The following is a 27,015-nucleotide window of genomic DNA, read 5'->3' as shown; positions in this document are numbered from 1 at the left end:
TTCTTTTTTATTCCCTTCTAAATTAAATTTAGAATAAAAAGCTATGAGTAACAGATCCATACTATAAAATTTGGTTATCTTACAAGGTATAGAATATGAGCATCAATGCACCGAAAATCATAACCCATCGTAGATGAACAATGAATATAGGAAAGTAAAAAAGTTTTCTGGGGGAGGAAAAAAAGGACATCAGGATAGAACAAAATGTTAAGATATGTAATATCCAAAAGATAAATTCATGGGGGTTTATAGACTTAAAATAATTTGTTAATTTTATAAATAAAAAGTAAAATGTAAGCTATCCTAGAATAAAGTATACTAACAATCTCCTTATGAATTTTTATGAGTTTACTCACAAGTCTACTTTTATAAAAATTTATTTTAGAGAGGGAGAAAGAGAAAGAGAAAGAGAGAAAGATCAATATGAGAGCGCTACATCACTCGGTTGCTTCCCATACGCCCCAAGCAGGGATCAAACCCGAAACCTTGGTACATGCCCTGACCAGGAATTATATCTTTGACCTTCGATGCTCCAACCCAACGGAGCCACACTGGCCAGGGAACACAGGCCACTTTTTAAGAAAACCACCTCACATTTCCTAATCAGTTTTTATTATGAATTTCCTAACTAATATCTGTATGTGTATGCAATTTAAAAATAGTAGATAATTTCTTAAATTAGATATCTTTTAGAAATCAATTAAATGCAAGTTAAGATCTTGCTTAACAGAATGCATACAAATACAAAAACTAAATAATATATCACAAAAAATTAACTGTTTTTATCATTTGGGGGCACTTTTTAGAGAACATTTAGGTATATTTATTAATCACTTAAGAATTTAAATCAAAGTTACATAAAACCATACAATGACATTCAGTGTTCAATATGATTCTTCAAAATATAAAGTTCAATAATAACTTCCTACTATGGAACATGAACAAATTTGCTGCAAAAAAAAAAAAATGGCTCCCAAATATGATAGTGTAGTGGAGATATTAATTTAAATAAAGGTCATTATGATGTTTTAATGTTTCTTTATAAAATTTTAAGTTGACATGTTCACACACAAAGACACATTACTTGAACAACTTGTAGCATATTTTAATAACAGGCATTTTATTCCATTTTACCTGTCCCAAGGAGCAGAAGTCTCAAAAGATTCTCCTACTACATAGTATTCCAAACCCAAGTCCTGTTAAAAAACATACACAAAAATCAAGAAAGTACAACAGATGCAGAAGAATCAATAATACTGTTTGTATTTCATATTTATTGTTAGTATTTCGTGCAATGGTTGGTGTTACATGTTTCCACCTTAATTTCCATGACTCTTTACTATCCACCTCATAAGAACTCTGCAAAGTGGTCCCAAGAGTGAGACATGAACTCCAGGAGGACAGGAGCTTTGTCTGTCTTGTTCTCCTCTGTACTTTGGCACCAGGCAGAGTACCTGACACATGGTAGGAATTCAAACATTCCTGCAATGAATGGAGTGTCTAGCCAGGAACTATCGATATGCATGTAGAGAATACTAGTAGAATAGATTTTTAGTGGCCTAATCAGCAAATTAACCAATACCAAATAGTGGCCATCAGGATAGAAGGAGCAGGAAAGTAGGAAAGTGGGGTGGAGGCAGGGGAGACTAGAGGAAGGAGAAGTTATCTCCCTTTCTTAAAAACAGCTTTTCTTTAAAAACAAATTAGAAAATATAGTGCCTCTCTCTGCAGTGACTAGAACATTTGGAAACACCACCGCTAGAAATATATATATATATTTTAGACCATAGAAAATATAATGTTTATATAAGTAACTTATAATACTAATTCCTGTACTTTCCAATCTGAAAAGAGCAATTCATAAGCAATCATAGAAATATAAAGATATGAAAGAAAATTTTATAAGGTAGAAAAATCAATATATGTTAAGTTTTCACTTCTAGAAAAATGAACCACTTAAACTCTACCACTGATTGCCAGGAAAAATCCTAAAATTACTGATCTAAAATGTGTGTTTTTCTCTTATGCATTCACTTATTCAGTAAACATATATTTGGTGACAACAGTATTAAGCACTGGGAAAATAAAAAAATAAGATAAAACAAATCTCCATCCCTACCCACCAAATCTCTAACTTGTTTTTGATTAAGTTTTAACATTAACTTAATAATGAAGTAATCTTAATAATTAAGAAACTTACTTAAAATTGTATCTATCTTGTACTTGTTAGTTACATTTCATTTTCTAGAATTATGAATTTAGAATTATGAGAAAATGGTCAATATGCTCAGAGAAAATGCCTAACAAAATTTATATATACCCATAATGCTTATTATGAGAGATAAATTAGTGACAATTTATGGAGGTAAAAATTATTTATAAGACCTAAAATCATCTATTACCTTTCATGATCTGTAAATCTGTTAATCACAACTTGTAACAGAGCAGTTTTCCTTTTCAGCATGGCAAGGGGGAGGGGGCTGCAGGAAGGCCTATCAAATCATCGTAATCTAAAATTTAGATCTTAACTAGAGTTACACTAAAATTCTTACTATGGGAGAACTTGGGGTAGATTTGTAGCTAATCCTTTGTTCCTGTAAAACGATATGCTCAATTACAGTTGGTTAAAATTTAAGAAAATAATTTTATTCACTCAAAGTAAAAAGTATTGTCTGCAACAGAAATTGACAAGGGAATTATGTGATAACTTACTCGAATGTATGCAATGACATAGGTTAGCAAATAACCTCTCTGTCCATTATCTTCTCCAGCTGCCAATCCACTGTAATTAAAAAACTGTTAATAAATTTCAAATGAACTATTAAAAATATATAAAACTAACCAAATTGATATGACACCTTAAGATAAATGCTTAACAGATTAATATATATTACTTTCCATCTCATTTTTACTTTACTCTCATTTATCATAAATATATCAAAGAGCCATCAAGAGACTAAGCTTTAATAACAAAAATCTGAAAGCATTTTAATATTTCAGTTTGGTCATTAACTTCAAACTTTTATCAACTACACAAGCAAAACTGACTCATGAACTCAACTATTTCTATCCATACTGTCAAAAGAAAATTAGACATGAGAATCAAACTTAAATAATCCTCATAATCAAAACAAGATACTTAAAACCCTCTTATTTTATTATTATATTCTGACTCATATATTCATGTATTATTATAGTCTTATTCATATATAAAGATGTGCAATGACTGGCTTTGTATTTGGACTGATCTTCCAAATTCAAAGATGATTCTTGAATGCTTGAGCACATAGTATTTGGAGTATTAGACATGGTGTCTATTTTATGGAACTTACGAGTTAAATGATAGAAAATATACAGAGAAATATTTAAAGTTTATGAAGCAACATACAGATAAAGTAAGGTCTTATTACTATGAACACATGAACTGTCCATTTCAATTAGAAAGTAGTTTTAGCCATAGGAATTGCATTTGGTGATCCAGTTAAAATTAATCCATAACAGTCTAAGTGTTCTGCTTTGCGAAAGTTATTCTTTTAAAAGACTATGAATGATTTCCACTACCTTTAGTAAACACTTCTTTATTTTTGCTTCTTTCCATCACCAGGCAGAAATTTAATTTGAACTATTCTTAGTCAACTAAATAAAACTTACCCCAAACTCTCAGAGTACAAAGATTCCCTCAATAAAACAAGATGTAAAAAAAAAAATCTTTCCTTGTGACTTTTTGGGGTCATGATTAATAATTAACTGTTATGTTTCCCTTTTCAATACCCTAATTGGACCTCCTTGTTCTTAGGTATGGGTCTTGGGACTCTGTGACTTAAGCCTTTTCTGGAAGAATCATTTCTCTTCATGGCTTCAATGAACACCTTATAGTTAAATCCTTTATCCCCTGAATTTTGTTTGGATTTGGTGCTAAGTAAATAACACAATGTAGATATACCCTTGTTCTATACAAATAATGTAAGGCATTTTTAGGCTAGGATACAGTGGCTAAATCAGATTTCCTGATTTAGGGGTATAGCTGGATATATTTGAATTAGTGTCATCTAGAGGAGTAGCAAAAATTGATAGGGCAGCTATAGTCTAGAACTACTTAAGAATGAAGTATGATGAAATGAAGGAGGCTGTCTGTATTACTAGAATGTTAATGAGTGAGGAAGGCAAACTTATACCAGACAGCTAAGAGTGAAAAGTAAGGGAATTCTGGGTTGGATGTGTATGGATGTGAGGTTGGGGTGGGTAGTCAAACAAAGCTCCGAAACAAAAAGGAAACTAGTCAGAAAATTGCTGTGTGCCTGGAGAAAAATAGCTGAGTCCATACCTCAAGTAGATATGAAACAGAGTCAGACACTGAGTCCAAGAAAGAAAAAACACTACTGACCTAGAAAACAGTTCATCCTGGTGGAAGGAAAAAGAAAGGAAAAGAATGTGAAGACCAGAAAAGGATGCCGAAGACCTGCACTGGAAATCTTTGATAAGGCACACGCTAAGTATGTATTTGGTGAGAAGTAACACTTAGTAGGACTGTCTCTCTCTCATATTATGATGAGAAAAAGTCCTACTTTGTAGTCCCAGGTCAAGCCATTTTTCTTTAGACCCTTTTCTAATATCTGGTGGGGTGGAGTCAGGAGCACTCGGTTCTACTTTGGAAACTTGTGTGACAAACCACACAGGAACATGTATTTTTCTTATCTAAAGCAGGAAGAAATCAGATGTTCATTCTAAATTCAGTAATAGCAGGGCTTAGAAATTAACCCCCAAAATCTAAGATTCTAACTGCTTTATGTTTAAGCAGCAACATCCAACCCCTACTTCCTGCTCTCTACCACAAATTTCAAACAACAATTAACAAGGTTCTTGAACAAATTTAAAGTCCTACTTCATGAAGAGGGACTGGGAAGACTAATGAAAGAGGAATGAGAGACAATCTTTTTACATAAAAGAGCCATCTGGTGAACCTAATCACGGTCACGTTGAATTACATTAAACAACTTACGTGCACATTTTAGAAATAACAATAACATATTACCTGAAGCTCTATGGTAAAATGTCAATACATTTGTCATGATTGCTGACAGGTAATATTTATTCTGCTTAGCTCTTAGAAGTTAAAGTACAGTACTAGCCAACAGAGATAAACAACCAAAGTATTTATTCAACATTTGGCTATTATGTTCTGTTGGATTGTATGTGTTCAAAGGTATTTAACAGAGTTTGAGTAGGTGTGGAAGGCAAGGAGGAAAAATGTTGTCAACTGTTGAAAATACTGCATTAAAAACAATCAATTTAAAGCTAATGAGGTGGTAGAAACAGAAAATTAAAAATAACCAGAAAATAAAGAATAATAATTCCCTAATTCAAAATAAAGTACATTAGCTAATCTAATAATGAAAACTTTAGCAGAATGAAATTTAGCAGTGCTCTCCTCCATGTAGTTATGTAGAAGGAAAAATGAGGAACAAAGATTGGAAGAATGGCATCTTAAATAAGAAAAATATCCCTGTATCTTTCAGGTATTAGAACAAAGAACTAGTACTAGAGAGAACTGGGCAAAACAGGACTTCTAGAAAACCACACAGAGATATTTCCAAGTATCAGAAACATACAAAGAGCCCTATGTCATGTGCCTAATGACAGCCTGGGTTGTTCAACACAGAAGGGGTGTGGTACACTGAGAAACTAATTAATTATAACATAACTAAGAAATAACAAATAGTAATAGCAAAAATGAGACCTTAATGAAGGTGTATTTTAATGCTTTACCTGTAATTTAAATAGATATCTCATTTTCCATAACCTATTTTTAATGGGTGAATTTGATACATGTTTTGTTTAATATAAGCAAACTGCTAGAATTACATCAATAATTCTGGGGTCTTAGTATCAGTATTTAAAGAGACCTGGATTCATGTTAAGGATGATTCATTCTTACTTTTGAGTTGTAAATGGCTGGTGTTAAAAGAGAAAAACAAAACTGGCATTACATGAAAAGATAGTTCATGACAGTTGGCTCAAATGAAATAAATAAAACTGACAAAATGGTTCTGATAAATACCTAAAGATTAAAATGCACCAGCAATAAAAATAAATATTCACAAAGAACTCAGAATAAGTATAATGTGTATGGTATATTTTCAGCTCGGGAATAAAAAAAAAGACAGGTATCCAGAAAACTGTTAGTTTATGTACTTAAAGAGGAAAGGAAAATAAATGTAGTCCTGATGAATGGCATTTTCACTATAGTTCCCATAGATCAATCTTATAATCCATCAAGCAGACAGACAGAAACCACCCAATCATTATTCAGTTGGTTATAGATGTGAAATGTTTTCTGTTTCTTTATACCAGCACAAAATAGTAAGTGACAGGGGTGGAGTATAGGTAATTTATCAAATACTTTTGATTAAACACAATTTGATTTTAAAAACATATTAACAGCATTTTTATACATATATTATTACCATTAAATAGTAACATGACTGAGGTTTTTCCTTTTTCACTCTAGCACAACAAATAGCAAATGCTATAAAATTAGCATTAATGGAAAAATATAATATTTAGTAGTCCTATATATGATTACACAAGAGCAACATACTAATCTCGCTTTCTACACACTTTTAAAGTAAACTAACACAACATTTTAAATTGATTATCATATATTACACATTTAATACTATAAAGGGAACATTAACAACTGCTTGGAGATATCATAATTTTAGCTCAACTTCCTCTTGACATTATGAAGTGAAAGCCATACCCGAATTTTGCCGCAATGTCATATACTTGTTTTTCATGTTGAAGAACCTTCTCACGGTCCCCCTCAAACAGTAATGTAGCAACACTTAGTTGATTTGGATCAAATCCTTTAAACTAAAAAATAAAAAAAATAATTATTATAGATAAATCTTATCCTACAAAACAGTAAATCAAAATACATTTTGCTCCTTTTTTCTGAAAACTGAACTTTGGTTGTCATGGGATGTAAAGTACAGCATAAGGAATATAGTCAAATATATATATATATATAAAGCCTAATATGCAAATTGTCCCCTCGGGAGTTTGATCGTTCACTATGTGCGCTGACCACCAGGGGGCAGTGTGGAACAAAGGAAGGCCCCGGCTGGCAGCCGGCAGTTGGCAGCCAGGAAAAGGAGGCCCCCAGCCAGCAGCCGGCAGCTGGGGAAGGGAGGCCCTGGCTGGCAGCCTGAAGGCCCTGATTGGCCCTGATCGCTGGCCAGGCCTAGGGACCCTACCCGTGCATGAATTTCATGCATCGGGCCTCTAGTATACTAATAATTATGTAAGGTGTCAGATGGGTGTGAGATTTTTTGGGATGACCACATAGATATGAGATGTTTAATCACTGGGGTGTACATCTGAAACTAATAGTGTATGTCAACCGTAATTGAAAAATAAAAAATTATTTAATTTTTTTTTTTAATTGAGCTTTGGAACTTTACATGGCAACCGCAAAGAACTAATGCATGTATTCAGATCATCACAATAGAATAAAACTATGAAAAAACACTTCACTTCAAAGTATGCCTCAGTGTCAACTGTAATGACTTACTAATATGTAAAAACAACAAATAACTTATAAGAATTATAATTATAATAAAGAATCCATTAAAACTACCAAAATGATAGAAATTAATAAATGATATAGGGGGGGAAGTAAAAACCAACAGCACCCTTACATACTACAATAAGTTCTTATTAAGTAATATTTTCAAAGGAGCTCTTATCCATAAAATTAAAATACAAAACAGCTAAGAATAACCTTAAAAGAAAATATATAACTTCATTAGAAAAACATGTCTAAAAAATGTCATATGTTCCTGAGTGCATAAATATTATAAAACCTGTCAATTCCTGCCCAAATTAATAAACAAGTTTATCTTAATTCTAATGAAAATCTATACGGGCTTCCTAAAATGGTGACGAGTTCTTAAAATTTTTCTAGGATAATAAACTGGTAGGTAACAGTGATAAGAAAAATTCCAAAAACAAGACCTACAGCAATTAAATTCATTTACTTTTTTAGAAACAAAAGCTAATTAAAAAGAATTTGATACATCTAAATGGAGTTTATTTCTTGGATAAGTATATAAGACTAGAAGCCCGATGCATGAAGATTTGTGCTAGAATGGGCTTTCTTTTCCCTGGCTGCCGGCACTGCCTTTCCACTCCAGCCCAGCCCCTTTCCACTCAGGCCCTGGAGCTGCCTCTTTCCACTCCGGCCCCTCCTTTCCACGCTGCCAGAGGCCCTGAGAGACCAGGGGTGGGGCAGAACGCCTGCGTTGTCGCCATGGCGACGATGCAAGCATTCTGCTCCCATCACTCGGAGGCTGAGTATGCAAATTAACCACCATCTTTGTTGGGTTAATTTGCATATCACTCCTGATTGGCTGGTGGTGTAGCAGAGGTACGGTCAATTTACATGTTTGTCTATTATTAAGTAAAATGTCTTGGACATGGCAAATCAATATAAGAAGCAGGGATTAGTTAATGGTGTTTTCACAACTGGTTACCAATTAGGAGAGGAATGGGTAAAGATTAATTTATGTCTATCTCACATTATAAAAATGAAAACATTCAAATAGTAATAAAGATTTTTTTTTAATTTAATTTCCATTTAACAAAATAGCAAGAGAAGAAAATGGTCCTAATCGTAGTTCTGAAGGAAGGAAGGTTTTTCTAAGCTTAGAAGCAATTAAATAATCACAGAAAAATATATAAAAATTTGAAACGTTTGTGTACCAAAAAGAAAAACCCTTATTTGAAAAGGACTCACTGACTGGAAAAATTATTTATAACATTTATGACAAAGGCATCACATAATTCCATTACTCAAAGGACACACACCAAAGCACCGAGGAAAAAAAAATGAAGCTGCCATCTCTGGAGAAATAACCATATACAACTAATTCACACAAAGATCATATCTAGAAAATACAGGAAAATAGTCAGTCTCATTGAAGTTTCAAGAAATGGTCAGGAAATTTAGAATATAAAACAAAAATCCCACTAGCAACAGCAAGGATGCAACAAAAAAACGGCACAAGTGAATTGCCAGAGGTAGTGTAAGCTGTATAAATGTTTAGGAAAGGAATTAAGCAATCATACAGGTTTTAAAAAAAATCTATACTCTTATTTCACTTCTATATATCTACTATAAAGGAAAAATTCAAACTATAAAAAGTGTTATATGCATGAAACTGTTTAATTCAGTGTTATTTTTAGGAACTTCAACTCTGAGAAAAAAAATTTAATTTCTGAAATTGAATGCATTATGAATTTACTTTGATATTTATTTCAACATGAAAAATCACTATGAAATATACACAGCAACATGGAAAAACATACTTAGAATAGGTACCTGGGAGGGGGAGAAGATAGGAAACAAAATCAATTTATATCCTAAGCATTAAAATGTTAGCATTTTATAAAAATTCTTACCTTTGTAATATAAAACTTTTTTAATCCATCCAAAAACGATGTAAAAATAGAGGAAACCTGAGGTTTAAGAGCATGGCCTAAGAAGAAAAAAAAGTTAGTATTTTAAATTAATAACAAATTTTATGTTTTTCAGAAGATCAAGAGGTTACTTTAACTTAGTATACTAAAAGTGAATGTTTTCATATAACCTTAATTTTTAAAATTTGCTGGTTATATATAAACTATTGCTATGAAGATCTACATCTTTTATCTTCATCTCCTTTCAAAAGTCACAAACAATTTCCTGTTTACAAAACCCCTGTTTGACTGCTCTTTTTTCAACTCAAATTACTCTATATAATTAATACTACATATAGTTTAGGTTATCTTTCAATGGTGCACTTTACTCATAGTAAAATCACTTCATTAATTTTTATTTCATTAAGAGAACCGAATGGTGACTCGTTTTACTTTTATTTTTTTAATTATGCAAAAACCATTCAGAATTATATCCAAATATTAAGTCAATACCACATTTAAGGTTGTTTCTTAATTAATTCTTAATTCATCCAGAATTCTTGGCATAAAAACTAGTAATTGCTTCCTTAATCACACCCAGAGAGGTAAAATTGCCAAAATAACATAAATGGTGTCTCAGAGTCTGTTAAATTCATCTTTGCCTACAGATTGAGCTTAATTGAGAGATAGTCTTTTACTGATCTCATTGTTTTCAGAGGAGCAACTTCTTAACTCTCATGACTGCTACATTTAAGAGTCCTGCATCTGGCCTTAGTGTTAGAAGAACAATTCAGAAAAATGTGGCGTACTATTTATATAGAATTTTTATAAAGAACTTTAAAGCCTCTAGTAAATTTAAATTATCTCCAAATGAAAATTTTACTTTTAGCAAAGGCTTTAAGGTTTTGGGATTTTGTTTGTGTTTAAAGTATGGCCCTTCCTTAAAAAAGGTGCACATAGCAAACTAGTTTTTTGGGAAACAAACCAAAAAATTTCCTGGGGAAAAAACTATTATTTACAGTCTATTTTTTTTTTTAAGTGAGAGTCTGAATATGTAATGTTTGTTACATTTTTATTTATTATAATAGGAAAGTACCTTGCATAAAAGAATAGCTAACATTAAGTCTTCACCAGAGGCTAAGAGTTAGATATCATGCTATAACAGAACAAAGCAAAATACAACAAAAATGAAAGGCATATTAGACAATGATGAACCTAGCAATCTTTCTGAGCTCTTGGATCACAAGTAAGAGGTTTGTTTGGGGTTTTATTTTCCTTTTATTGTAACCTGCCAGAGATGCTTCTCTAGTACAACCAGTGCTTTAGTAGGTAACATTTCTAGCATGTATAAAGTTAGAAATAACATAGCAAAGAATTCACTTTCTGTCACAAATGGAATTCATCCTACTTTAACAACATTGGAAACACATAAACATAAAATGTGTGAGTGTGTATGTTGTGTTCTTGCAAGAAACTGAAATTATATGTCCTTCAAAAAAGTCTCTTAATCCACATAATCTTTACACAAAGTATGAGGACCCTAAATATTACCTCTCTGATGTGAAATAATGCTTAAAGGGTATATGTTAATCTTAACACAGTACAATTTCCATTGAAACTGATGGGAGGCAGTCACATATATTCCTGATACTGAGTTGATGTGATAGCTTTAAAGCCTATTATTGTAACAGTGATACTAACTTTTAAGTGGGTCAAGCATTAGTACTAATTGAGCATATTATCTTCTACTAATACTTAGGTTAACGTTGACTATCAAATTGATTATATTCTAAATACATTCCAGCTATTTTATTTTATCTTTTATATGAAACAAAGAAACTAGTTTCCAAATTTACTAACTAGACAGTTTAATTAGTGAATTTTGTTGTTACAGTGTCAATTAAATAATTTTAAAGGATTTAATAAATATCTATATTTCAAATAAGTAATCTGAGACAGTGGAACAGATACAACTGGGTTCAAATTCAGCTCTACCACATATGACTTGTGGACTTGGACTGAAATTTTAAGCTTTTGAGTAGTTTGTAAACTAGGAAGACCATTTTGAGGAACAGCTGTGAGGAGATACTGGATAAATTGTGCTACTAATACTGTGCTTAATATTAGCACTATGCTATGTGCTATCCAAGATTTGTTTACCCTCTTTTTGCTAATTTGATGATTAAGTCAGTCAACATGTAAGTGCCTGTTATGTGATAGGTTCAAGAAATATAAAAATGAATGAGAATACCCCCTAAATTTGACAAACTTTAGTTTTCAGGAGAAATCTGTGGGTCATTTCAATATACTCAACAATATATATCACAGTTGCCTCAACATGAGCCCCAAGGGGGTGGGGATCAGACCCGAAATCCAGGTACATGCCCTTGACCAGGAACTGAACCCGCGACCCTCTGGTGCGAAGGCCAACACTCTAACCACTGAGCACACTGGCCAGGACAACGAAGTTTTTATATAATAACCATTCTTACCTAAATTAAAATCCAAGCTACTTTCAGATAGAACTTTTAGAAAGGCCTATGTTAGCCTTTATATTTATTATTGAGCAATCATTCCCATAATTTCATGGACTATTTTGAGGGTACTTAAGTTAAAGTCTATAAACTTAAATCCCAACTAAACTGATATTTAAGAAAATTATATAGAAGCAATAAACTATAATTGAAAAGATGAAAAATTGTGTCAGAAAATTTAATACTTTAAGCAAAATAAGGAGAAAAAGAAACAGTCAACTACTACTGAATTCTCCACCTAAGTATTCCAAGGGCACCTTAAATATAACCCATTGCAATGCCTTTTCCTCCAAAATCATCATCTCTTCTAGACTTAGTCTACCAATCAAATCAGTCAAATGAGAAATCCAGGAGTTGCCCTCAGTTCTTAGCTTTCTTTAACCTTCTTCATCCAGTTGGCAAGCTGGTCTTTGAAAAATCTATCGCTTACTTTCTATCTCCATTGCTGCTGCCTTGACCAAGACCCCCAAAGTTTGCCTTTTGAGCCATTTCAACTCTTCCTCCATGTTTGCACCATTCTAATCTATCCTGTATAATGCTAGCAGAATGAGCTTTCTAAAATGTAAAGCTGATTTATCTCCTCTACAAAAAAATCCCTTTGCTGACAAGATAGACTTCAAACTTATCCTGCAAAGCCCTAGTCCACCCATCCAGTTTTCTCTTGTAACAACTCTCACCCTAACCTCTATTTGAGCCACACAGAACTAAAATATGCCATTAAAAGGTTTACAATTTCACATTTTTGCTGATAAGTGAACAGATTTGGTAGGAGAGAGGGGAAGAGACACCATCTCAGGCAAATTTCTATTCATCTTCTAAGATTTACCTCAAAAATCACTCTCCTTTAACAAGCCTTTCCTATCTCTCCACACCGACCTCAAGCAAAATCAAGCGGGCCATCAACCAGCCCTTACTTCACACCAGGGTAGCCAGTGCAGTCTCTTTCATAGTACCTCCATCACTCCTGCACCCATTCATTTATATACTTGTCTGTCCTCATTAGACAGAGAGCTTCCTGAATGACAGGAGCTATGATGTTCATCATTCTAGTTCTGCACTCAGTAATCTTCCTGGCACAGAACTGGTATTTCATAAATTTTTGTTGCTTACTGAGCAGATTTTAAAATCACCATTTCTTACTTACCAAACTGAAACTGCAGGTTGTCCATGAGGCGAATAGATGCAGGAGCACATCTCTGTTTTGAAAAGGAAAAAATGTGATACAAATTTAATAAGGAAAGAAGCTAGACAGGTAATATAGGAATGTCATCTTTCTTCATAAGTCTAGGAATTGTTCCTTCTTTTTATCCCTTCTCATAATCCATAGAAAAACTATCAGATAGTATCTAGAATTCTAAGATCTTTCAAGATTATTTGTATGAAAACAGCTACAAAACGTTGAGGCATAAGATTATGTATCTAAACCATCTAAGACTGCACCAGTGTCATGTCTACTTTGCACACAATAAAAGCTGCAAGGGAAGAAAAACAAGAAAAGCAGATATTCATATTCATTTTGTGATGATAAAACATTACAATACAAACACTAGCAAGGTTTAAGTTAGCTACAACTTTCCCACAGAATTAAAAGTGAGCTGCACCCTAAATGGGATTTTATTTTCTAGGCATTTTTTTAACATGGATAAACTGCTACCAAGAGGTTGCTTTCAGATAAAAGAATTTTGATAAATGTCATGAACTTTTAAAACATTTATCTTCTGAGTATTATCATTTATCAATAAAATTTGTACCAACACAATACTGAGATTTATGGGAATCACTGAAACTTAATCTACACCTTAACTGTGTGTTATGACCTTTTTTTGCTATTACTTGCTTTTAATTGGACACTTAATTTTTAAAATAATTCACAGGACACATTTTATTCTAGCCCCCAAAAATGACTAGATTCTTATTTTGAAATCTATACAACTTATTTACTCAGCTTTGATGCTAAAGGTGAGATAATTCAATCTATATTAAAAAGTCACTGCCAAATCTAAAGAAACAATGTTAGATAATTTTATAATCACAGCATAAAATAACCTTGAATTTTACAGAAATCCTATGGTTTCCAATTTGTTTTCATATATTTTTATTTAATATAAGAAAACAACCCTGTCAAGGTAGCAGTTCCCCTTTTTACAGGAGTGAACACAAGAACCAGAGCGATTAAAAGACTTCTCAGAAGTCAGGTGCTAATTACATAGTAAAGATAGAACTAGAATCAAGCTATCTTGACTGCTAGATGAGCAATATTTCAAATATACCACAGAGCCTCCAAAAAAATCACTTAACACACACATGCACACACACACAGTTTTAAAGTTATATTTGAAAGAAAAAATTACATGAAAATGATCTTATTTGATATTTCCTCAGCTTATTTATTAAAAGCATATAGTTATGCGTTGGCCGGTTTGGCTCAGTGATTAAAGTCAGCCCGTGGACTGACGGATCTTGGGTTTGACTCCAGTCAAGGGCGTGTACCTCGGTTGCAGGCTCGTTCCCAGGCCCCTGCTGGGGCATGTGTGAGAGGAAACCAATCAATGTGCCTCTCACATCGGTATTTCTCTGTCTCTCCCTTTCCTTTCCACTATCTCTAAAAATCAATGGGGGGTAAGTACACATATGTAATACCTTAATCAATAAAGATTTTTAAAAAAAAACAATGGGGAAAAAATATCCTGAAGTGCGGATTAACAACAAAAAAGTATATAGTCATAAAATAAAAAATCTACATATTTCAGTAATGTCAAACATTGGTATAAAGGTATCTTGGTAGTTAGGTTAATGCTTCTAAAAATATTACCAGTTTCCAAAATACCAAAGGAAAATCAATTTTCCTAAAATGTATTATTAAAATAGGCACATCAACTTCTAACAAAACAAAGCCTGATTAAACCAAGTTTCTTTTCTTCATAAAATAGAATATCATACAACATGCATATTTATATGTTTTGGCTTAGGCACACCAGTAAAATATCAGAAAGCATTCAGAGGCATTCTGTCATTATTATTTAAAAACCCTTTTACATTCCTAGCAAAAACCTGTAAATTCCATCTCCTACTGCCCAGATTCTACTTCACCTGTATCGAAATAGCAGGTGCTATTAACAAAAACAATCAACGTTGGCAAACAAACATCAGAAAACGGGGGAAAAGTATATAACATTTAGTATAGTAAATGTTTAGTGGAATTCAATCTCTGAAACAACTAAAACACAATATGCAGGCCTTGACAAAAATCTTAGTTTGACAACACTATCCACAAAATACATTATGAGGACAAGTGGAATAAACTGATTATAGAATAAATATTAGATGGCATTAAGAAACTACTGATGATTTTCTTATACATGATAACAGCATTGTGGTTATAAAAACATCTCTTTTTTTTTTTAAGGAGAAGTATTTAGTGGTCAAGCATCATATAAAGCATGCAACTTAATTTCAAATGGTCCAGGAAACATATACAAACATAAAAAATAAAGCAAAAAGTTACAAATTAAAAAGTTGGAAAAATAAGTAAGAAAAGCTTTAGGTCACTTGCTACAATATAGCAACCGATATTCAATTATATTTTAGTTGACCGATGAGTAACATAAACTAGTCAGTCATTCACTGTTTCTATTTACACTAAGGTAGAGTAGGTGGTTATAGACTTATATTATAAAAAAAATTAAGAAGCTAAAAAAATTTGTATCTAGATAATAAATGTTAAATTAGTTTTCAACACTGATTTTCAAAAATTATCAAAAATCAAACCAATAACTTTAATAAGTTTCATGTTTTAATAGTGCTGCACATTTTGAAAAGTCAGTATATAGAGTTTTCCAGTTACTGTTACAAGTAAATTCTCAACTAAAGCACTCAATTAAAAAAATAGCATCTATGTTTCTTTATGATCCTCTATAAATTGATAATTTGTAAATCATTGTACATTTTTCTAAAAATAAAAAGCAGAAAAAGTTTCTTAAGAGTTTAAATTAAAAGCTGTCACTACAGAGCAATTAAATAGAAGTTCCTATAAAAGACCAAAATAATGTTACAATAACTTAAAAAGAACAACATTCTGGGTTACTATATCGATAATTACGACTAGGTTATGTTTCAACTGCTATGAAAACTAATTTGGTAGGTTAAAAAAAACCTCAAAAGATTTCCTTTAAAAGTTAGAGACATCACACGTTCTGAGAATCTGGGCTCTAAATTCACTCCCATGCTATCTATGAGTATTCCATAGAAAAGGGTCCTTGAGTTAAAGTGACCCCTGGTGGTAGGTGATTAGAACTAACATGAGAGGGACTTATTTTTACCAAGTTCAATGGTGAGTTAATGATACATTCAGGGGATTTAAGAAACAAACACTCAAACAAAAATTGCTTATTCGATCTAAAGTTAATGATGTAATTGATTTCTTTCCTACTATGATAAATGTGCCCATGCCAGAATCTCTAATATCACCTGACTTGGACCTAAAGTGTATTTATACTTAGTAAATAGTCTGAAAAGATGAGAAACTGATTGTTATGTACTAATAAAGATATATTAATATCTTTGTGTTATCTGAGCAAAGAAGAAATAACTACATTAGCCTTATAGCAGGTGTATAAAACTAAGTCAAATTGCTGGCAATTTCTTCCTTTTAATGATGCTATAAACAGGAATTCACTTAAATATGTAACCTGAAAAAAAATACCACTCTGATTAGTCTTATTTACTTAGAATTTTCTGAACTAACTTAAAAAGCAACAGATTTCTCAATCTAATAATTTTCTCTAAATAGTTACTGTAAGAAATGCATCAAAAGATTTCTGAATTTTGTTTTTATGGAGCCAATTCATAACTCTTGCCATAGAAAAAAACAGAACTTACACTTCAGATGAGACACATTTAAGGTGTGTTGTAACACATTTTAAATGTCTGCAGGATTTCTACTGTTATGACTTCATAAGAATAAACCATAAAATAGAGGCACTAGATGGTATTTCTGTATCTCTGATATCATAGTTGAGGAATAAATCATCTTTGAGTTGAAAAGATTTGTTTCTTCAAGGAGTAAAACAAACTCTGTGCAGGTTCTAGAGCAGCCCAAATTTCTGAGCCATACAACTACTAATCTCATACAGTATCAGAAGTCAATGTTTCAAAACCAAACCCCTTGTACATAGCTATACACAAATTTAAACACCAAAAAAATATATAATAGGTAACATCCTTAGTGATTATTAGACAGTAACCATGTCTATTTAACTTACATAATATCCATTGTACTGTGTTGGATATAAAGTTAAGACCCTACTATCACACATAAAAGACATGATAATATAAGAGTTAAGAAAAAAATATGTGAAAGAATTTTATAAATGCAAATTTCTAGATATAAAAGCTTAAGGTGTAGGTAGAATTAGTTCTTCCTCACAATAATAAATCAGAATTGCTAACACAGATGAAATCATATAATATTTAAGGCTATTTGTATAACTGGTCCTATTTGAAATGACATACTGGCTTACTACTGGGAGTCTACATTGTAAACAACAAGAACTTTTAAAAATAATAATTATCTCTTGAGTTGAAAGAATGAAATAATACATATTATAGAGTAGATACATCCCTCCTCTTATATTGAAGGAAGGGCCAAGAGTTAATGCCTAACAGTCTCCTAGTCATAATTTTACATTTTCAATTTAGTAAAAGTATAATGACTTGTTCTGAGTAGCTTCTGGTCAAGAGCATGTCTTATAACTGTCCTGAAGTTTAACTTATTTTGCTGGGTCACAGAATAAATCCAATTAACCAACATATGGCTAGGTTATTATCTCTGCTTTAGAGGAAGAAAAGTATGTTTTCAAAAAATGATTTAAAATAACAGTTCCATTTTCTACCTGTAACAAATTATTTCTCAGAATTACCACTGAATATAAAGGAGTTTTAATTTTTTTATATTACAAATGTTAAGCCTTTCCATATAATTGAACCCCTCAGGACAAATCAAATTGGAAACAGAACAATTCAGAATTGAGGTATATTAACATCCTTAGGTGTCAGACATAAACTATGTATTTTTCCCAAATTATGACCTATACTCACTAGGAAAAAACACCCTATCAGTTTAAAATTATTTAATAGAAAAGTGATGGTATGTAGAAAGGGCCACCCTTGTCAAAAGCGAGTGACAGAAAAAACTGCCTTTTAATATATTTTTAAAAACCTATTTCTTACACTCAAAAAGACAGTTTTTGGAGTACTGCTTACTAATCCATGCCACATATACAGTGTTTCCTCTTAATGGAACAATTGTTCATCTCTCAATACCACAGGGCATAACTCCTAAATTTTTATTAGGGGGAGAAAAAAATCAAACTTCAAAAATTGCTTTTGAGCTTGTTTCCCTATTTCCCCTTCAATTTACTTTTAAACCAACAATAAAAGAGAATAATAAAATATTATATCTGACACTGCTCTTGTGATTAAAAAACAAAATGTTCCCCCTTTGGAGAGGCTTTAGTAGGAATCTACTTTCCGAGAAAGTCTTAAAAGTCACTTACCCATCTAGTGAGTAAAGATGGAGATTATACTGGATTGCCACTTATGAGATAAAATCACATTAATCTTCCACTAAATCTTCCTTTCTAGCTCCTCACAAGGTAGTGAAGTACTGAAAGAGGAAAATTCCTCACATGGCAAAGATCAGATGAGAGAGACTTTAGCAGAATCCTTCCGCTGCCAGTATAATGTTGCTCAATTTATTCCCTTCAGTAAGAACAGTGATGAAAATACACACAGAGCCCTTCTCTATTTATGAACAATCACATATGCTCCTTTCCAAAAGGTATTCATCCAAAATAGTTTCCCATTTCAAAGTCTGAAAATACTGCAAAGTGGAAGTGCTATAAAATGACAGTGAAGAATTATAAGCAGCCAACTCATTATTCAATCAGGAATTTGGCACAATCATAAAGCATGTACCGTCTATTTTAATGGATCTTAATTCCTCTGCTATCAACTGAAAATCCAAATTGCAAAATGAACAATGACTAGTGCCAAAATCTGGTAATTTTCTCAATTTTTTCTGCTTGAAATACTCTTACAAAGCAGGGAAGCACATACAGTAACATTCTTAACATGTAAGATTTGTATTCTATAAACTATTATGTAAATGTCCGTGTGCTATAATGCTAGCATTTACCCATTTCCAGGGAAGGTTAACAATAATGCCTCCCTACATGTGCATTGTAATAGGAGCAAAATGTGTAACTTCCCCAAACAGTGAAGTAACTTGCTTGTTTCTTTCAGAAGAGCAATATTTTTTAAATTAAATCGTTATTGTTGAAAAGTATTACATATGTCCCCTTTTTCCTCCCATTAACTTCTTCTAGCCTGCCCCTTACCTCTATCCCATGCCTTCATCACCCTATTGTCTGTGTCCATGGGTTATGCATACATGCATACAAGTTCTCTGGTTGATCTCTTCAACCCATCCCAGAAGAGCAATATCTGAGAATAAAATGTTACCTATCTAGGCTTTTTAATCTGTTTTAAGTAAGGCAAGCTTTCTAGTCACATAGTATTTATCTCTAAAAATTGTCTATTATTAAGTACAAAACACCAAATTATTGAAACTATAGATTGAAAGGAGCTTTCTTTTTGATCTGCTTTTTAACCTCAGGGTGGCACTTTCTATCAATTATTACCTTTATTTATTCTAAGATAATTCATATAGTTCTTTGTGTGTAGTGAATTTAGATTTTGGTCACTGTGTGAATATCCAAAGAGTTTTTTAAAACAAATTAAAGGACAATTTTTACTGGCTCATGTAAAGCGGAAGGAAAATTTCACTCCCTGCTTTTCATTAGCAGAAGTAGTTCTTTGTTATTTTCTATCAAGGCATATTAAATTGTAACAAAAATGACATCAGATTGCACCAATTATTTATGTTTAAATTCAACATTTCAACTGTAATAAAATTATAAACTTAAGGTTTTGATACACTTGTATATTTTTTGCTTTAATGAAACCTAGATATATTTACATGAGAGTATTTGAAATGTGAAAAACCAGATGAAGCACTCAGAAATGCTGAAAATATGTATTCCTCTACTCCAAGGACCATATAACAACATTAAATCTGTGTTCCACAGAGTGGAGATACTGTGCAGGGGCAGAATTGGCCAACATAGACTGAATGTAACCTCATTGAGATATTTTATTAAAAATACATACAAATCAGACTAGTTTTATAAATTATATAATTATTTTTAAAATCTAATTTGGCATTTATGTTTACTTTGCTATAAAATATTAAGGCAATAATGGTAAATTAAAAACTTGAACAAGAGATAATCTGAACTATATCTTTAATGATAAAGCTTTTGGGGGAGAATAGTCAAGCTGGACAAAGATAAAAAGTAAATAAAAGTACAAAGAATAAATTATAATAAAAAGTAAAAATACTAGAATTAAATAATTATTCATTAAGGAGGATTTGAAATAACAAGAAAATATAATCTGCTTATGGACTAGCTTCCCATTTTTCTAGGTATTAACTCAGAGGTAAAACCATAATGTTTTTCAAGTAGCTCTTTTATTTCTCAATGCCTATAGTATCTTAAATTTTTTCTTGGTAATCCATCTTAGTTTATTTTTTGTTTGTTTTTTAATTTAATTTATTGGGGTGACATTGGTTAATAAAATTATATAGGTTTATCCTTGACCTTTAAGTGATGCTTTTAGTATAAGAACACATTTGAACTATAGTGCTCATTGCTCAGATATTTACTCCTAACACTTATCTTCAACTCCTCCTTTATTCAACCATCCTACTTTTAAATATACTGTTACCATATCATGATTTTAACCCAACCAAAGTAACCTGCCATAAGTTTAACCCTTTGCACTCGCTTGCTTTTTTCTCGATTCCTTTATTCTACTCGGGATTTAATTTTTTAAATACCCCAGATTTTACAAAGCGCAGCAGTAGAATAAAAACTGGAGTTTCTTTTCATACAAACTTATTTATTTGGATTTTTTTATATTTCAAATACATACGAGCTGCTACTGATGTTAACCGTGTCGAGTCACACTCGACATCCAAGTGCAAAAGGTTGAGAATGTTCATTCCAGGAGTATACTTCTTTATAAACTCTCCCCTGCACCCAGGAGTAAGACCATCAATATTAGGGGGCCTTTGACTAATTCTTGATGGGAGAAGCAATCTAAATGATAAGTAACTGAAGCTACTTGAAAATTATAAAAATTATCCTTGTCAACTGTTAGATTAGTGAGAAGTCCATATAGCTGACCTTCCTAAAAGTGGGAAACTAATAGAAAGAATGAGTGTCCCAGAAAGTAAAACTGGGTGCATGAAAATGGTAAATATGTGGGTAAATGTAACTTTTTTTTGCTTATCTTAAATTTCTTTAAAACATTCATAGTGATTCTCTTGGGATAGCTGGAAGTACCTTACAAAGTCTACAATAAATATTGAGTACTCGCTTGGTAAAATTCCATTGCCTTACCAGATCCTCCCTCCACTCTGCTCTGGAAAACTGCAGGATAGCCTATGATATGTAACAGAAAACTCCATTGCCCTCAAGATTCTAGTCCAGTATAACTGAAGTATTAAAGAATTCCAGGAGTTTGGAGAAAGCAAGAAGGTGAAGTATATTCCCTTAACTAAATCCTGTTAGGAAATGTTGAAATAATAATTTTTCACAAACCATTGTAGTTCAAACGAATCAAAGGCCTAAAGAAATGCAAGAATTTCCACATTGATACACTGAACTAAATAAATTTTATTGCATTATCTAGTCTTTTAAAACCCTTGAAAATATATCCCTTTTTTAAGAAGGGAGGGGAAAAAAGGAAATTCTTTCACTAAATATATTATATTATGCTATACTAAATTATCATACTTAATTTAAGCTATAGATTAGGTAATATTATAAAATAAAGTAGGGCCTGGTAGCACCACATTCTAAGAATTGATAAAGTTTAACTACCTATATATAATTTCTAAATGTCTGGGCCATTAATATTCAGCTGTTATTTTAATTTCAATGAATGTCTTAATTTAAGAAAAATTAAATATTGCTTCAATTCATAACAAACCATCTTACTCAAAAATAACTTAAGAAATCATAACATTAAATAAAAGGCAAAGTCATTAGAAGCCATCAACGCAAGTATATTTCTTACCTTGGCTTAAAATTGTATAACACTCTTTAAACCAAGAAGTAGATGTATAATTACTTTAAAAAAATAGCAGCTGCACTTAACGGGATGATTTTACAACATTACCATTTCATATAGACTGGGTAAAAAAATCACAAATATAACACAATAAAATATGAAGATTATATGTGACATATAAAAATCAATTATGCAGAATTTTAAATATAAGTATATATGTGTGGGTTTATTTTTGTGGTTTTGTTGGTTACCTGTTTTGCAATTTCTCTTAAACAGGCTACTCCTTGTTCAAAATTAGGGAAAGCTACTGAGCCATACTTTTGATATTCAGGGACTGGTCTGATTTTTATTGTAGCTTCTGTTACCACACCAAGAGTTCCTGAAAAAGAAGGGGGAATAATCCAATATGTCACATGCCAATTTTCTAAATCATATTTAAATCTATTTTATCTATTTACTCAATTAATTTATTCTATTATTCGTATTTAAATCTGTTTAATCTATTCTGTGGGAATAATGGCTACTCAAGTTTTTCTAGAAAAACTAAGCAAATTTTCTAATTTCTAAGAAGTTTATAGAATACATTTTTCTTGGTTATATATAAATATTTTAAAACATTTTTAAGGTAACCTTTCTCCAAGAAGGTTACTTTTAAATAGTTTTATGCCCGACAGGCATGGCTCAGTGGTTGAGTATCAACCTATGAACCAGGAGGTCATGGTTCAATTCCAGTCAGGGTACATGCCAGGGTTTGTAGGCTTGATCCCTAGTGTGGGGCATGCAGGAGGCAGCCTATCAATGATTCTGTTATCATTGATGTTTCTATCTCTCTCTCCCTCTCCCTTCCTCTCGCAAATCAATAAAAATATATTGTATTACAACTTACTAAAAGAAAAATATATTTGAAAAGCAACAGTTTTTTGTATCTTATATGCATTCATACAAAAGTGTATTTTGATATTTGTGCCTATTTTTACTGTGAGGACAATTTATTAGGGACAAAAAGAACTTTCCATGAGCACTTCTTAAGGTGATAGAAGAAATTAGAGGGACTATTACAACTTGCCTTTTTTCGTAAGAATTCATACAAGGAAAAGACAAAGGCAAGGGAGATGCCCTTGTATGAAACCAAAAACCCAGATATTTAATAGACAAAACTTATCATAAATATACAGCACAAAAGGACCACCAATGAAACAAATATTCTTTTCTTTCTTACATGAAGGAGTGGGGGACAAATCAGAGAAAATAAACAAGTTAACTATAACTACATGATCTATATATCTGTACTAAAATATCTGAAGAGACATGGTTAAAACAATTGTATTCACAAGCCAAGCTTTTCAAATCAGTGGTTTCTGATGTACTAATGATAAAAATTATTAATACTATTAAACTTTTTGCGAATTATAAAAAAAGGGAAAATTTTTGAAATTGTAAAACTTCACTACAACACTTGAAATAAATGAAAAGTATCATAAAAATCAAAGCTTCAAATAAATGTATAATATACCTAAAATAAAATGTCAATATATAATTAAAGATTAAAAAGTACTAAGTCTATAAAAAGTAAATTATATTACATTAGATCACATATAGAGGAGATTTCCTACTGAGATATCAAATATGGCCCTATTATGACATGTAAAATCACAAAGCACTGCAATTTTGGCCCAATTATGTAAAAAAAAAAGATATATCTTGTCCATTTTAAAAGATAACAAAAGTGACTAGATTTTCTTTTATTTTAGCATCTTTGTTGAATTATAATTCACAGACCATAAAATTCACCCAAAATATAAAATTCAATATATGCAACTTTATTAACCATAATCTAAGTTCATTTTTATCACTCCAAAAAAGAAACCTATCCAACAATCATTCTCTATTTCCCACTCCCTACTTCCCTGACACACACACCACAGCCCCAGACAACCACCAATCTATTTCCTGTCTCTATAAAGTTTCCTATTCTGGACATTGTATATAAATAGAATCTTAAAATATGTGGTCTTTTAATTGGGTCCTTTCACTTAGCAGGGGTGGGGAACCTTTTTTCTGCCAAGGGCCATTTGGATATTTAAACATCATTCGGGGCCATACAAAATTATCAACTTCAAAATTAGCCTGCTGTATTTGGTCAAACATTTAATTAACTCACCCCTAATGCCTTGGCAGGGCCAGACCAAATGATTCTCAGGCTTTATACAGGGTTGGACATTCCCCCTCCCCCCCTGGTTTAATAGATCATGCTTATGTAATGAAACTCTGTAAAATAGCAGAAAATGGAAGGACATAGGTAAACTTATTAGAGATGTAAGCAAAACTGTAGGTCAGTTAATTTGCCTGGGTAGAAACAGTGGGGATACTGGAAGTCCTAGCTAGAGCAATCAGGCAAAAATAAAAAAGGCATCAGAATTGAAAAGGAAGAAGTAATAATGTCTCTATTTGCAGATGACATGATATTATATAGAGAAAATCCTGAAGACTCAACAAAAAAGCTCTTAGAATTAATCAATAAATTCAGTAGTTACAAGATACAAAATTAACATACAAAAATTAACAGTGTTTAAATACACTACCAATGAATTTTATAAAAAACAAATAAATTGATCCCCTTTACAACAGTATCTAATACAATAAAATACTTAAAAATCAATTTAACCAGTGAGGTGAAAGATCCCTACTCTGAAAACTACAAGACATTGATAAAAGAAATCAAAGACACAAGTACAGTAAATAGAAAGGTATCCCATGTTTATTTATTGGGAGAATTAATATTGTTAACATGTCAATACTAGGAAAAGCCATCTATAAGTTCAATGCAATCACTATCAAAATTCCAATGGTATTTTTTACAGAAATTTAAAAACACACACACCACTCCTAAAATTTTTGGTGGTAGGGACCACAAAAGACCCTGAACAGCAAAAAGAAATCCTAAACCAGAGGTGTCACACTTTCTAATTTCAAGCAATATTATAAAGCTATAGAAATCAAAACAATATGGTATGGGCACAAGAACAGGCATACAGGTCAATGAAACAGCACAGAGAACCCAGAAATCAACCCAAGCCATTACACTCAATATTTGATAATGGAGGCAAGAGCATACAATGGAGTAAAGATTGTCTCTTCAATAAATGGTGTTGGGAAAATTGGACAGGTATATGCAAAAAAATTGGACGACCAACTCACACCATACTCAAGAATAAACTCAAACTGGATAGAGACTTCAATGTAAGCTGTGAAACCAGAAAAATCCTAAAAGAAACCACAGGCAGCAAAATCTTGACATCTCTCGTAGCAATATGTTTGCCAATACAACTCCTAGGGCAAGGGAAACTAAGGAGAAAATAAACAAATGGGACTACATAAAAATAAAAAACTTCTGCACAGCAAAAGAAACCATCAACAAAATAAAAAGGAAGCTCACTGTATAGGACAATTTGGCAATGATACATCTGATAAGGAGTTAATATCCAAAATATATAAGGAACTCATACAACTTAACAAAAGGAAGACAAACAATTCAATTAAAAAAATGACACTTCTCGAAAGGGGACAGTTGGCCAAGAGACATATGAAAAAATGCTCAGTCACTAATCATCAGAGAGATGCAAATTAAAATGACAATAAGGTATCATCTCACATCTGTCAGAATGGCTACCATCAACAAATCAACAAATGACAAGTGCTGGCGAGGATGTGGAGAAAAAGGAACCCTAGTATACTGCTGGTGGGAATGCAGATTGGTGCAGCCACTACAGAAAACAGTGTGGAGTTTCCTCAAAAATTAAATATGAAATTGCCATTTGATCCAGTGATCCCACTTCTAGGAATATATCTTAAGAAACCTGAAACACTGATCAGAAAGAATATATGCACTCCTATGTTCATAGCAGCACAATTTACAACAGCTAAGATCTGGAAACAACCCAACTGCCCATCAGTAGATGAATGGATAAAAAAGCTGTGGTACATTTACACTATGGAATACTATGCAGCAGTAAGAAAAGGTTCTCTTACCCTTTGAGACAGCATGGAGGGACCTGGAGAGTATTATACTAAGCGAAATAAGCCAGTCAGAGAAAGACAAGTATCACATGATCTCACTCATATGTGGAATCTAATAAACAAAATAAACTGATGAACAAAATATATCTAGAGACATAGAAACATGGAACAAACTGCAGAATCTCAGAGAGAAGGCAGGGTGGGTGGATGGGAAGAACTTATATGCATATATGCATAACCCATGGACACAGACAATAGTGTGGTGAAGGCCTGGGGGAAAAGGGGTGATGGGTGCAGATTAGAAGGAGTCAATGGGGTAAAAAAGGGGATGTCATTATCAACAAGACAATCAATAACAAGTATTGGAGAGGTTGTGGGAAAAAGGGAACCCTCATTCACTGCTGGTGGGAATGTACACTGGTATAACCACTATAAAAAGCAATTTGGCGATTCCTCAAAAAAATTAAGAATAGAGCTCCCATATGACCCTGAAATCACACTCCTGGGTATACACTGAGTGGCCAGATTATTATGATCTCTGAATGCATAATAATTTGGCCACTCAGTGTATATCCTATATAATAAAAGGCTAATATGCAAATTGTCCCCTCGACCAGGAGTTCGACCAGCAGGCAGGTCAGCCAACCGCCCATGTCCCCTCCCCCTGGCCAGGCTGGCCAGACCCCACCCATGCACGAATTCATGCACCGGGCCTCATATAGATAGATAGATATAGATAGATAGATAGATAGATAGATATATAGATATATAGATATATAGATACATACACACTGAGTGGTCAGATTAT

At 32.4% G+C, this 27,015-nt stretch overlaps 1 protein-coding gene across 3 annotated transcripts in view; it reads right to left on the bottom strand.

Annotated features, from left to right (window-relative positions):
* The window catches only part of AGPS (alkylglycerone phosphate synthase), a 120,582-nt gene that overhangs the window by 27,794 nt on the left and 65,773 nt on the right, over nt 1-27,015 (bottom strand). For all 3 annotated transcript variants that reach the window (XM_008138522.3, XM_054722796.1, XM_054722795.1), the window contains 6 exons: nt 22,442-22,569; nt 13,138-13,189; nt 9,463-9,539; nt 6,761-6,873; nt 2,713-2,782; nt 1,135-1,196 (listed from right to left, as the gene is read on the bottom strand). In XM_008138522.3, the coding sequence (XP_008136744.2) occupies nt 1,135-1,196; nt 2,713-2,782; nt 6,761-6,873; nt 9,463-9,539; nt 13,138-13,189; nt 22,442-22,569 (502 nt within the window). The remainder of the gene's footprint in view (nt 1-1,134; nt 1,197-2,712; nt 2,783-6,760; nt 6,874-9,462; nt 9,540-13,137; nt 13,190-22,441; nt 22,570-27,015) is intronic.

This window comes from Eptesicus fuscus, chromosome 11, assembly GCF_027574615.1.
Source record: "Eptesicus fuscus isolate TK198812 chromosome 11, DD_ASM_mEF_20220401, whole genome shotgun sequence".
Classification (NCBI taxonomy): Eukaryota; Metazoa; Chordata; class Mammalia; order Chiroptera; family Vespertilionidae; genus Eptesicus; species Eptesicus fuscus.
This window is presented reverse-complemented; position numbering and strand designations above follow the sequence as displayed.